The sequence below is a fragment of the Magnolia sinica genome, unplaced genomic scaffold, assembly GCF_029962835.1.
Source record: "Magnolia sinica isolate HGM2019 unplaced genomic scaffold, MsV1 ctg357, whole genome shotgun sequence".
NCBI lineage: Eukaryota > Viridiplantae > Streptophyta > Magnoliopsida > Magnoliales > Magnoliaceae > Magnolia > Magnolia sinica.
In genome coordinates, this window is record NW_026682818.1 from 184,532 (window position 1) to 198,721 (window position 14,190).

General features: G+C 39.7%; 1 protein-coding gene across 1 annotated transcript; it reads right to left on the reverse strand.

Moving 5' to 3' along the window:
* Positions 1-235: 235 nt before the first annotated feature.
* Positions 236-13,249, reverse strand: LOC131236301 (uncharacterized). Its single transcript, XM_058233414.1, has 4 exons — positions 13,135-13,249; positions 8,051-8,208; positions 2,398-2,627; positions 236-867 (listed from the first exon to the last, which is right to left on the reverse strand). The coding sequence occupies exons 1-4, from the start codon at positions 13,247-13,249 to the stop codon at positions 348-350; spliced, it is 1,023 nt and encodes a 340-aa protein (XP_058089397.1). The 3' UTR covers positions 236-347.
* Between the last annotated feature and the right edge of the window lie 941 nt (positions 13,250-14,190).

A 14,190-nucleotide genomic window follows, 5' to 3' on the forward strand; every position in this document is an offset into this window, starting at 1 on the left:
TCAAAATTCACCAGAAATCCCATTGTATTTCGTACTGGGGTGATATGATACATGTATTAATCTTATCCTTCCTATCTTTTTCAAACGCCGCCGATGGAACCTAATCCCATGTTCCAAAGGACCCTTAAAGAATTTTGTTATATACATATATACTTCAAATTGGGTTATAGTTATTAATTTAGGGAAAAAAAAATATTTTTATCTTCTACAATATTTTCCCAACAACATCCAAAGAAAAACCTCAAAAATATGAAAATCTTCCAAGAACTTGCCGAGATCGAGATTTCTCTTCATGCATAGAACATTTTGTACCATCAAACAGAGAAAGTAGATGTATAGTACATGTGTTATATGTTGTATAAATCCGTAAGAAAAAACATACATGACTTAGGAAACCAATGAAGAAGCCATTTATCAAGATATGAAACGTTGAATTCAAAGTGATCATCGAGCGTTTGGTCGCATTTGAACTCGGCAATATTGATGGCCATGTCCATGATCTCCTTGTTTAGGTCGAGCCGCGGGCACCACATGGCACTTAAGTATTGCAATTCATTGCAAGAATGTAGAATGCTACATAAGCTATTGTTCGTGATCGGTGTGTTATTAAGATTGAGCCACTTGAGCTTTGGCATGAATTTTCCGATAGCTATCAACATTTCTTCAGTCACTTGCAAATGAGCCAAATTGAGGCCCACTATGCTTCGACAGTTTTCGCCGATTTCTTCAATTGTTTTTGCGGTTGTGATGTTGCATGAGCTGATGTCAATGAATTTCAAGTTCTTGCAAGTCAGGATCAGCTTGCTGAACTTGATGCTCGATATGCTGTAACAGTTGCGGAGAGAGAGGGATTCGATTGATGGGGACCTAGCGTGTAATTGAATTGAATTCATCAAGGTCTGATTCGATTCAATCAAAGGACTGATTGCTAATTTGTGAAATTCAAGATGCTTATGGGGTCGTTTGGATGCACAGAAAGCTCCCAGGTCTGAGTCCAGCCCAGCTCGTGATGGGCCGAGACGAACATGCCTGAGCCCTGCCTGTGACAAAAATGCACATCTCAATTCTATTTCCAGCCACCCTATATTGTGCAATATCCAGGTGCATACCTCACTAGAATTCAGATCCTGTGTTTGCCATAAACAAAAAATTTCTATTTTTCTGCATTGTTATTGATTCATGTCATCACTACATTGTCAAAATTGGTGCATTGAATGCAGCCTGGAATGATGTGGCTCAATCCTATTACAACAAATAGAAATTTTTTGCCTTTGGCAGGCAGATGATATGGATTTACCTAATTATGGAAGATATTGACAAAAATGCCCTCGGTCGGGTTGTCTGACTGGAAACGGATTGATTACTGAACATGCCACTGGCCAATGGCAAGTGGTAGGTGCTCTGTAGGCCCCACCATAACGTATGTGTTTCATCCTGCCGTCCACCCATTCTTCCGGATCATTTTATGGTATGAGCCCAAAAATGAGGTTGATCCAAATATAAAGTGGACCGCACAATGTTGATTGAATGCCCACCATTAAAAACTTATTGGGGCCACTAAAGTTTTGGATCAAGCCGATATATTTTTTTCCCAAGTTTTTATGACCTAATCAACAGGTTAGATGTCAAAGAACCATTACGCTGGGCCCAAGGAGGTTTTTAATGGTGGACATTCAATCACTACTGTTTTCCCATGGTGTGGTCCACCTGAGATTTAGATCTACCTCATTTTTTGGATCAAACCCTAAAAATTATCTTTTGAAATGGATGGACGGCGTGGATAAAATACAAACATCATGGCGGGGCCCACATAGCACTGACCACTAGCCAAACCACCTCCTCTCTGACCCGCTTAATAAATGGGCCTAGCTTTTAGGTCATGTCCAGCCCTTGGGCCTAGAATTTCAGCTCAAGCGTGACCCGAAGCGGGCCAAGCCCGAAGCCCGCGGGCCAGCCCTGCCAATTGACAGTCCTGCTGAGTTAGCTTTCCATGCATCCAAACCACTCCTGAAACGAGAATTTCCTCTTCTACGTTTTGCAATAGATAGAGAACTTCCAATCACACATTGGTCATGTGTAACTGATCAAACCATCCCAACCGTCCAAACAGACGGCCCAAAACGGACGGCCAAGGGCCCGTTTGGAATTTCCCCGCTCCAAAGCGGAATGAAAGTGGAGCTGTTCTTTCGCAGTAGAAAAAAGAAAAGCAGGGAAATAGAATCCCACCAAACATGCTTTCCCATTTCTATCACCTTCTCCAACGCAAGGCAATCCGGTTATTGGGCGGACATCCAAACGGGCCTCAAATCGAAATGTGCAACCAAAGCCTATCAATTCAACGGTCAAGATCATCCTATCAGTTCAATTCAACACAAACATTGGGCGTCGAATCCAAACCTGGCGGCGATCGTGTCGATCATCTGGTCACTGGCAATCGAATCGATGCAAATCGACCTTGCCCTCGTTCCGCTACGTTCCAACACGTGGATCGACATCGAATTCAGCGTCTTGAGATCGAGTGGTCCAGCATCTCTGATGAAGAGGTCCAGGAAGTTCTGAAGGAGGGTGAGATGGACAGAGTCCGGGGTAGATCGCAGCGTCCCGCCAAGATCGGCACACGTGTGTGACTGCAATCAGAGAGTCGAAATCCAGCATTGAGAAGATATAGATCAGAGCCTCTTGGATGAGATCAGACCAGTGTATCAGGTGGGGTTCCATTTCCGTGCTCTTGGGCTATTGAGTTTCTGTGCGTGTGCTTTAAGCAGTTATTGGCTCTTTTATGGAAACGGATTGGCTACTCCCCCTGACACCAGCCCCGGAGCTGGTGTTCGGTGCTCTGTGGGCCCATCATGATGTATGTGTTTCATCCATTCCGTCTATCTATTTTTATAGATCAATTTACGGTAATATACAGAAAATGAGGTATATCCCAATCTCAAGTGGACCACATTACAAGAAACAGTGTTGAATAAACTTCTACCGTTAAAAACTTTTTGGGGGCCATAAAAGTATTGGATCAAGTTGATCTTTGTTTTCTCCCTTCATCTGGGTCTTTATGACCTAATAAACGGATTGGATTTCAAATAAACATTACATCAGGCCTTAGGAGGATTTAAATGATAGATATCCAATCATTATTTTTTTTCCTATGGTGTGATCCATTTGAGATTTATATCCCTCTCATTTTTTGAAGAAAGACATAAAATGATATTTTAAAATAGATTAACGGAATGGATGAAACACATACATCATGGTGGGGCCCACAGCGCACCGACCACCAGCTCCGGGGCTGGTGTCAGGGGGAGTAGCCAATCCGTTTCCCTCTTTTATATAGGTTTGCTTCAATACATCCCGATGTATTATAAATACGATACGTCGTGAATCTTGCCGTTGGATTTGGGTCCTTATCGATGATACAGGCTGTTTATTTGATAAAGATGTTTTTGGATGAAGGATGGGTTGAAAAAAACTATTAAAATTTGAATATTTGAACTATTGATTTATATAAGAATTAGGTTGACCGTTCACTTTCAAAGTAAAAGAGCGAAATTATCAAAGGGCTAAAATAATTCAATTGAGAAATTATTAGTAGTATGACTATACTAAAAAATGAGACTGATCATATAAACGGTCTGGATCATTCGGAAAACGACCCGGATTTAAAGGCTAAAGTGCCGACGTATCGTGAGGATTACGTTGGGATGATTCGAGAAGACCTCTTTTTGTTCTGTTTTGATTGGGTGATTAGAAAAGCTATGTTACTCTGGTGGGTCGTGATAGTTGGTGTACGTGCACTCGATAGTTGAACACGTGGCATATAATTATTGTGTTTTTGCTTCCTGGGTTCCGGTTTAGATGGGGTATAAGACAGAAATTTCACTGGAATAATGTCACGGGTGGCCGATTTCTGGAAATCTAATGGACAGTTAAATTGAAAGCTAGTTAATGGTATGGATTCACCGAATTAATTTCTATGAATCTGCCGTCTAAATTATCCGATAGATATCATTTTATGGTTCTGATCTATTTAATTGATGTCCAAAAATATGGACGGTTTAGTTTAATGTGATCCATGTGTTCAAACCATAAGTGCATGTGTATCAACTACCAATGTATGCTAGAGCATCAAATAATCCTCCCCAGATTAAGAGGTAGACTCCTACAGTAGTTAGCACCATTTTGAAAATGGTGGTGACTCATTATTCTCATATGTGGCAATGTCTTACAGTTATCAAGACCATCCAAATTGTGGGACCCATTTTCGATGGAGTATATGTCTAAAATCACACTATCCAAAGGAATCTCGACCATCCAATTAATGTATATAAAATAGACTGTTTAAAAATATTAGTAAGATATCCAAATTAAAAGTTTCAAAACAGAAGGTTCGTATTATCCTTTTGGCCATCTTCCATCTACAGTTATTTCAATATTTTCACGGCCTGGATTGCTGTTTACCATGCCATGTGTACGGCTGAAAATTCACCATCGTTTTTTTTAAAACAAAGAAGAAGTCAAAACTAGTATATTAGAGTCTAATCCATTTAATTCAGATCATCAGACGTGATTAGGGGTGTACACGAACCGAGCTAGCTCAGTTAGCTCGCTCAACTCAACTCGAAAAAGCTCGAATCGGCTCGGTTTAAAGTTGAGTACGAACCGAGTTAAGCTGGTTTTTTGTGCTCAAAAATGAGTTTGAGCTTGACTCAACTCAGATCAAACCCAACTCAAATCAAACTGAGATCGAACCAGTTCGGTGACTTGGTTATTTTTGATGTTGCTCACCAAATGTTTGATGAAACGAGTGGCTGGCGGCAAGAAAGGTATATATGTAAATGAAACTAACACCCTTTTTTTTTTTTCTTGATTTTTATATCACTTAGAAGGTGCTTGATAAAATACTTGTAAATTGGAGAACTCGGCTCGAATTGATTTGAGCTGCTGACTGGACTGGGACGAGCTGGCCAGTTAAGCCTGAGGACCAAGCCGAGCGCAGCTCAAGCTGAGGTCAGCTAGTGGCCGAGCGGAGTCGAGCTGAGGCCAGCTGGACTCGGTTGGACTCAAGGTACACCCATAGGCGTGATCGACGACTACAATGATGATGCTCCGGGTACAATGCACAGGTTGAAAGTTTGTACAGTACAGCTCTCAATTTTTACAAATGGAGACCATTTTTCATGATCCAAACCGTTGATATTATAGGCCCCACTGCGGATAACCATTTATAGAAAAATATCCTAGATGGAATCATCCTAACCATTGAATAGATGACCAAAAAGACAAACAGTTAAGAACCAAAATATAAGGACGTTCAGGTCCAACATAATAATTAGTCTTTTCTTGTATAAAGATTTATTTTTTCTTTTCAATGTGTCCATCCATATTTTGGACGATCATATCAATGGATTGGATTGGTGGATGATTGGCCACACATGTACAGACTGAAAATGCTAACGGCCCGAGCATTGTGTAGTACTTAGTTTATTCCTAGATGCCAGTGCTTACAGAAGCACGGCGACAAGGTCCGTGCAATAGTGTTTCCTTTTCTTGTCTGATACTCTGGCAGAGCATGGCCGTATGCAAACATCCAAAGTACACGTGGCATACATGCAGCTTATCCAAAATTAGAATTGTGGGGCCCACTGTGGATGAAGTATGCAATAGTAAAACGACCAAACTGGTTAGACGGTCCTAATCTTGTCTGGGCAATGGGCATTTGCTTGTTAATTTTGGACCGTTAACAAGTGGTCCACGTCATGGCCATTGATCAGATGGCTAGGATCATCCAGACTGTGTAATTTTCGTCTCCCGTTCTATACACCACGAATTGTACGGTCAACCCAAAGGTCCAACCCAACCCCAGCCTAACTTAGCTGTGGTAATTATCTCTATTTTGCTAAAGTATAACTTAAAATTTTGGAGGCACGTTTGGATTTGTAAAAATCATGAAAAAGGAATTTGTATTTCTTAGAAACCATATTTTCAAAAACTCAAAAGGGAATATAGTATTCCACGATTGTTTTTACTAAATTTCTCGAGAAGATTTGGAATTATTTATTTTTTTATATAAAAGAAATATTTTTTTGATTGTTTTTTTTTTTTTAAATATAATTATTGTATGTAAGATCAAAACTTTTAGTACGGTCGGGACCCTAAAAAATGAATAGTAACATATACAATATATATAAGACACTTAAAAGATGAATTGCAGCATATGTAGCATATGTGTGATGATTGTAAATGTATAGTATCACATGTCGCATCAGAGACGCATAACACATCTAACATATGGCCACTCAAATTTATAGAGTAGCATTCATGTACATACGGGCACTTAAAGCTAAGGAGTAGCTTTAATGTACATTGCACATGGTACATATGACATGGAGTAGTTGAAAATGGATAAAAGAACGTGTTACATTGGCATGTGGGGGTGAAGGGATATGAATTGCTTATAATCTTTCGTTAAAGGGCTCTGTAATCAAAAGCAAAGATTTTCCTATGTGAAATGTTGGTGTTGTCTTGTATATCGTGAAGCTTGCATTTGATGTGTGAAAATGATGTTACAATAGTATTATTTAAATCACATAACTTGTAATGGCAATATTTATATTTGTCTTAATAGAACTGCCAAATGCATGTGTACCATTACAAAGATTGTCATATCACATAACTAGTAATGACGTTATTCATCTTCGTGCCATTGCAAAGATTGCCAAATGCAGGAGTTACAGGGACTAAAAATGGCACGTCGGCTCATGTGACGCTCTAATGGCAATGTACATCTTCATACCAAAGAAGCATTATAGGGGCCGAATGATATGTTGGCGCATATTCAATGTTCATCTTCACGCGACAGCCAAATGCAGCGGTTATAAGGTTGGTACACGGCACGTGATGTTGTGTTGACATTGTACAAATAACATGGACTATATTATTGTTAAATAAATGGTGTGTTAATGAATGTCAATGGATTTTAATACTCCTTTGTAAATAGGGAGAGTATATTAGAGAGGCATATTTGCTGCTCGTAAAGTTTGAACACATGATTTTCTATTTTAATACCATGTCAAACAACAATTTTCTCTAAAAGCTCAAGTCATTAGATAATCGTATGTCAATGCATATCAAGAGACTCTAACAATTACATTGGAGGTTACATTAGAAAATATGGCACATGTGAGATTATGAAAGATGGATGTCAACACATTTGGATTAAATTCTTGAAAATTTAATTTCCTTTCATTTTGAAAAAAAAAATGCCTTTCTTAATACTTGAAGTAGAAAACTTATTTTAATGATTTTTCAACAAAAAAATAAGAAAAAACTAGTTTTTCTTGCAAATTCCTTGTAGAAGAACTTCGCAAAGAAAGAAAATTAAGTTTATTCTTATTATTATTATTTTTTATTTTTTATTTTACACACAATACCCACCCATGCGCACACCCCCATACTCATGCCATAGTAGGATTTCACCACCAATGGGTACTTGAAACACTATTATTCCCTTTCAACGAATTCAAACAAGCCCTCGCGACTTAGGGCTAGAAAAATCTTTCTAATAATGGATCACCTACAATTGCCCACACCACTTATTATACAAGGTTGTTTGAGCCATCAGATGTATTTATGGATTTTTGAGCCATTGGATGTATTAAATAATTATTTTTATCTCTTTTTTCCCTTCCCATGCATGTAGTAGAGATATATGGCTAGGTCCCGGTTAAGTTCGATTGCCTGAGACCTCAACCCAAGCCTAACATGAGCTTGGGCTAGGTTGGGGAGTTGTAGCCCAAGACTAGGGGTGCTTTAGTTCAGTTCTTGGGTGAAACTGGAACTGAACCGTTCCCAACGGTTCTACGATTTTCGGAACCGGACCGTTAGCACCCTAGAATCGAACTGGAATCAGATCGTGAAAAACGGTTCGGTTCCGAATCAGTTCCACGGTTCTGGGCTTATAAAAATCCAGCTGATGTTACTGCTCTTGAAATTTGAAACTGCACTTTTGAGGGATGGCAAGCTCGGCCAAGCCAAAATCTGAAACTTTAACATGGAAGTTCTTGTCCAAGAGGATGTTGCTGCTCTTGAAATCTCTATGAATCGGAGGGGGGCTGACATGTTCATGTAGGTATTCCAGACCTCTGGCTACTTCCAGAGTTATTATCATTCGAGTCTCCCAGTCCAACTTCAAAACGCCACCATGGGAACCTGTGAATCTAGAATCACACCAATAAATTCATCTTGAAGGGACATGTAGCCAACATGTATACATTTGCTTAATTGTATATATCTGAGAGACTTGCGGATAAGTGCATGGTTTGACCAGGGGCCTGGGCAGCCGCAGCAGCATCCAGATAGAGATGGTGAGAGAGAGAGAGAGAGAGAGAGAGATTGGGAATGCAGACGGTGAGAGAGAGGGAGACGCACCACGTAGTAGGGTGAAACAAATTAGGGTTTTTTGTTTTTTTGTTTTAATCTCAAGTTCGGATCAACGGTTTGGGCCATGGTTCAGATCAACGGTTCGGTTCTACATGGCCCTAAACTGGAATCGAATCGTATCAATGGTTCTTAAAAATTTGGAACCGGAACCGGAACCGGTACAGTGTAGAACCGGACCAAACCAGACCGTTGGATTGGTTTCGGTTTGGTTCCACGGTTCTATCAGTTCGATGTGCACCCCTACCCAAGACAACTCAACTGCAACTGAATCTGGGCCATCGGTCAGGTCGAGCGCAATACTTGTTGCACCTATCATGGACAAATATGGATTTTCTTGCGAAAATAGGACAATATCAATATAATATGGTGAGATTTTAAAAATAAGAGAATTTTAACTTTTTTTGATTTTATCTCAATTTAAATAAAAAAATTATTTAGAAGCTAAAATTATCATTTTAAGCTTATAAGCTAAACTTATGTACATGCCACACATTTGCCAACTAGGCACATAGGTGCTAGATTCAATCCATCCATTAGGTCAAGGTGTACATATTTTCGCAAAAATAAATAGTCTATTCGACATGTGGACCCTGATATTAAAAATAGACCAGTAAATTAGAAAACTTTAGCCAAGTTTTTTTTTTTTAAGACCGTACATTTGTTTTGCAAATTGTGGCCCACTAACCAATGGATCAACTTAAGTATTAGTTTGGGGCATCAATAAAATGGATGAATTGGACCTTAGACTTACCATGCCATGTTAGCACACATCTGGCATGTACATGAGTTTTATTACAATTGTATGTCCGCTTAATAGCTCTAAATGACTTATATATCTCCACTTTTTTAATTGTTCAATTCTATTAATTTATAATTAATATTTTTAAAGGCTTTTTTTTTTTTTTTTGATCCACTTATTTTTTAAGCCATTAATAAATCAATAAATCAAAGCCTACTTTTAAAATATTTTAAAATATCTATTTATCCTTTGAACTGTTAATCATATTCTCATTGACGATATGATAGAAATATATATGTTTTACTTAATTTTTAAATTGAAAAAATCACCCCTCAGTTGAAATCTATCATGTCCACATACTTTGCTAGCTCATGTTAGAGAGTGTGTCCAAAAATGGGATAGATTAAAACTCAAATCATCCCACTGAGAATAACTATATAAAAGTAGTAGCCTGACCCAAAACTTATGTTGGGATAGTCACGAGTGTTTCAACTATGGCTGTTTAATACCTACTGTTTCTTGCTGTGTGGCCCAGTGGAGTGTTTGAACAATGGTCGTTCAATCTCTATTATTTCTTGTAGTGTAACTTATATGAGTTTTGGATCTGCCTGATTTTTTGGGCTCACACCTTTAAATGATTCAATGAAATTAATGGACGGGATTGATTTCTCACAAACATCATGATGGGCCCAAGACTGTTTCAGTAGTGGGCGTTTAATACTTACCATTTCTTGCCTTGTGGCCCACTTTGGTTTTAGATTTGCCTCAATTTTGGGCCCACTACCTGAAATGATTTGCTGAAACTGGTGGATAGGGTGGATTTTTCACAACATCATGGAGAGCCCCATGAGTTTTTCATTGGTGGGTTTGAAAGATGGATCAGAAAAGGCCCGGTCGACGACAGAAGTGATCCGGACTATCGGACCTTAGATCAAGCGTATCTCGCAATCCGGAATGAGTTATCTGACATAAAATATATGATTTTGGGGTAGAACGAGCTACTTTAGCCAACCAACCCGGCTACGCGAGTTGCGCAGCCGAAATTGCGAAAAACCCCTTGATCGACGGTTGTTTCCCTGTTTTAATTTCGTTTTTATTATAAATAGTAAGTTTTAGTTTGATTGTAACTCTTCATCCGTCGGGCTTTAGGAGTTGCGCCCAACATGAAAAGAGCTTAGAATAATTAGGAGAATGGTTTGGTGAAGCCAAATAGGACACTTACTATTTTTGGCCGAAAACCTTGCGCACTGGTAGACATCACGACCATCTATAAATAGTAAGTTTACTATTTATAGTAAGTCGCGAATTCTAGGAGTTTTAGTTGCAGTTTGATTTTGATTTCTTTCCCATTGCTTGGTACCCCTATTTAAAGGGTTGTGAACTCGTTTTAACTGATTCATTAATCAATTTCGAATTTATTAGAATTTATTTTTATTTTCTACTTTCTTTCCTCGTGGATTCGAGAAGTCTTTGTGAGGAGTCCAGAGAAGTTCCGTGGATTCGGAATAGTTATCCTCTTGAGGACGACGGTGCTCGACCTCACGTCCTCCCCTGCGTCAGGGTTCAATACCATTTCCAAACCCTAGAGAGAGATGGGCGTTCAATACGTACTATTTTCTATGGACCACTTGAGTTTTGAATTTTCCTCATTTTTTGGTCCAATCCCTATAATAATCAAGTAAAAATGATGGACATAAATGGAGTGGATTTCATGCAAATTTCACGATGGGCCCAATGGAATGTCTTTTGTGACATCTGCTTTGTCCATCAGTTTTGCTAAGTCATGGTAAGTAAAAATTCCCAAAATTATTCAAAACGTATGCTCAAGTGGGCCACACTGAAAGAAACTAGGGGATGGAAACGCTAGTCGTTGTTGTCGTTGCCTCACGCCCTAATACGGTCCATGCATGAAATGATGGATGGCATGGATATCCACAAGAATATTATTGGGCCTCATTAATCCTTACATGTCAAAGAATCTTTCACAACATAAAGTAATAGAATAAAACCATGGAAATTCATAGCAAATATATTAAAAATAAAAATAAAATCTTTTTTCAGAGTTAATGCTGCATTTTGTCAGTTAATTGTGTTTACACTCATTTTCGGCGCCCTGACATGTACCAATCAAAGATTGCCATGTATCAACACCACCACCACATGACCACAATTGGTGTGAAACTTATTCTCATCCGAGAGTATTGTCATTTGAACTTCCTTCGGCTACACTCTTTCGGTTATAAATGGGAAGGCATGAACCCTTATGCTCATCTTTAAGAACACAAATCAGCACATGCCACATGGCCATGCTGATCGTGCACATTAATGAGGCAAGTGGAGCTCCCAGGTTCGGGATTCTCTTCGGGGCTTGAGGATGAGAAGCTAGTGGAGGGGCAGGAGCAGAGAAAATCCTTGTCACGGCCTCTTGGCTTGTTAGAGGCGTAATAACCTCGGTTGGTGGAGCTTTAAAGGGAGACGTGGTTGTCAATCTTGTCTTTGACTTATTTATTTTCTTACTCGGTGTAATGGCCAATGAGGACGATGCTTTCCTTTTCCCTTTGGGCTCTAGTTGTGAAGAGATTTGACTAACAATATCATTTGGGGATTTCTTCAACAACTCCCGATAATGGCTCTCCCACCATTCAAATAAGCTATCCATTGCTTGTGGTAGATTTGGATAGGTGGAGAGTTCAAGAGCATTTGCAGCCCTTCGGAAGGAAGAGTGCAGAGATGGGTAGAGAACTGAGTCGGTCACAACACGTCTACTGAACGGCGGTTGATTGCAAGATTTATGGGTGACGGGACAAGGAATACATTGAACAAAGCCAATTGTCGAGCAAGTAACTTGGGATAACACTATTAAACATCAGCCTTAGCATCTTTGCCTTGTTCGCTCGACCCCCCGTATGGAAGATTTCGGCCGATGAGATAACTTTCCTAAGCTTGATGCGATTGGGTTGCTGCCTCATCATCGTCTGATGTAAATTGGTTGGTGAACCAGCTAGGGCCATATTCTCCATCAAAGAAAGGCACGAAGGACCGGTTCTTTTCATTCTTGTTCAGATGAAAGAATATTGTAGACATATATAGCCTGCATGAGTGATGCTCGTGAGAAGAATGGATGATTCGCTCGTCATTCAAGGTGTAAACGGCTTCAGAGTGGATGGAATGGTGCACAAGAGAATGGTGAAAATATTCATATATCCACATTTGGAGAAGCCACGATGGTCCTCCTCCTAAATATAAACTTTTATGGGTGATTTCATAAATCTTCATGTACAGGTGGCTGAGCACGAGGGGTGCTAGAGCAAGCTCGTGGCCTTGGGAAGGGGCCTCGGCCCAGGGAACATACTCTGTGGTGATTTGCTGAGCATCCACACATAACAGATGTCAACAATTCCATAGTAGAAGGAAGGCCACATGCTCTTCTTCATCCATCGGGCCACTAATATTACAGTTGGCCTTCATGAAGTGAGAATAAGCTCTTGCACTCTTGTTGGGGGAATATTTGTTGTGTCAAGGCGCAAAACCTGGATAAATGGCTATGTCGAATGGAAATAATTGGGTCAAAGCTGGAACATCTAAGATAGTTGGGCTCACAGGACCACAACCGAAGTAAAAGGTGTTGGTTGACGTGCTTTAAAAAGCTAAAGTAGCAAGAATAGGGGTTGGATTTGCTGGATACTCATACACGAAGAGCTTTATGCATTTTGTAGATGTCTGATTCTCTCCAAGTCGCATCATGCTGGGAAGATACGCGAGCGAACTGGGCTTCTCATTTCAGGAGTGGTTTCGGCCATGTCCTAAGACTTTTTAGGACATTCATGACATCAGGAACATAATCGGACCGAATTAGTAGCGTTTCCCTGGGGTAGATGAGGAATAAAGGATCCATCGCTTGAACCTCCTCCATTTGTGTCTCAAGAAAAAATGCAGGGCCCGGGCACATATAGTACCATAGGGGTGTGACTGGAAGACAGTTTTGTCAATGCACTTGTCGACAAGGGTGTCCATCACGACCATCGGATCTGTTTGTTGGAAGTCATGAGCAAAAGAGAAAGAGGCAGCCATTGCTTGAGGTGTGGATTGGGAGGCGGGAGTTTAGAGCAATAAGAATAAATGGAAGCGTAATGAAAAGGATTTAAAACAACGCTGATATCGGCCAAGGTAATGAAGCATTTTTAGGGCATCGCCATGGTTTTGTTAAATGTAAGTACATGTATCGGCGCGGGGTTCATCCCTTGCTTCGATAAAGTGTAGTCATCGCTGACGTGTTACAATGAGTTGGGCAAAGACGGTTAACACCTTGACGATGCATGTACGCAATAAATACTGTATTAATGAAGGGTCGCATTTCACTTTCACCAATCAGGGGGAGTTACGTGTGATCTGTAGGGATCCACGTGGTGCATTTGAAGATATGCATATATGTATAGGGAAGATTTATCGATAAGTGTAGCTGGAATGTATCAGATGATGCCGTGTATTGCTTGAGCGATCGATGAAGAAACAGTCATGTGTGAACGATTATTGGACATGTGGCAAGGGGAGAAGCAAATGAGTTTAAGTAGTGAAAGAACAATTATAACAACTGTCAGAACGTGGGAAGGATCCATAATTGCCAAATCAAAGCTATAAATAGAAGATGAATATAAGAAGAAAAATTCGTCTCATACTAACCTAAACAAACCAAATATATCTTTCTATAATCTTGTCAATTTATCACTCAAATTACATTCCATAGTGTACTCGTTTACCTTATTTATCAAGTTACAATTCTTAGTATAATCTTTACTTTTCAACCTGTTATTTTACATTTCGTAGTGTAATTCATAGCACTAACCAAGTAGCTGGTAATCATTACTCTTACCCGGGTGGTAGACTCTTAGGAGTTTCAACTCCTGGTCAAGGGTTCGAGTACCCATAGGTGGTGAAATTCCACCAGCGTGAGTGTGTGGGGTGTGTGTGTGTGTAAAAAAAAAAAAAAAAAAGTAGCGCGCAATCATTAGCTA

Coding starts and splice junctions, on each gene's coding strand:
- LOC131236301 (XM_058233414.1), bottom strand. CDS start 13,249: ATGGCTGCCTCTTTCTCTTTTGCTCATGACTTCCAACAAACAGATCCG. Junction 8,209..13,134: donor CTTCCAGTCACACCCCTATG/GTACTATATGTG, acceptor CTAGATTCACAG/GTTCCCATGGTGGCGTTTTG. Junction 868..2,397: donor ATCGACACGATCGCCGCCAG/GTTTGGATTCGA, acceptor ATTACACGCTAG/GTCCCCATCAATCGAATCCC.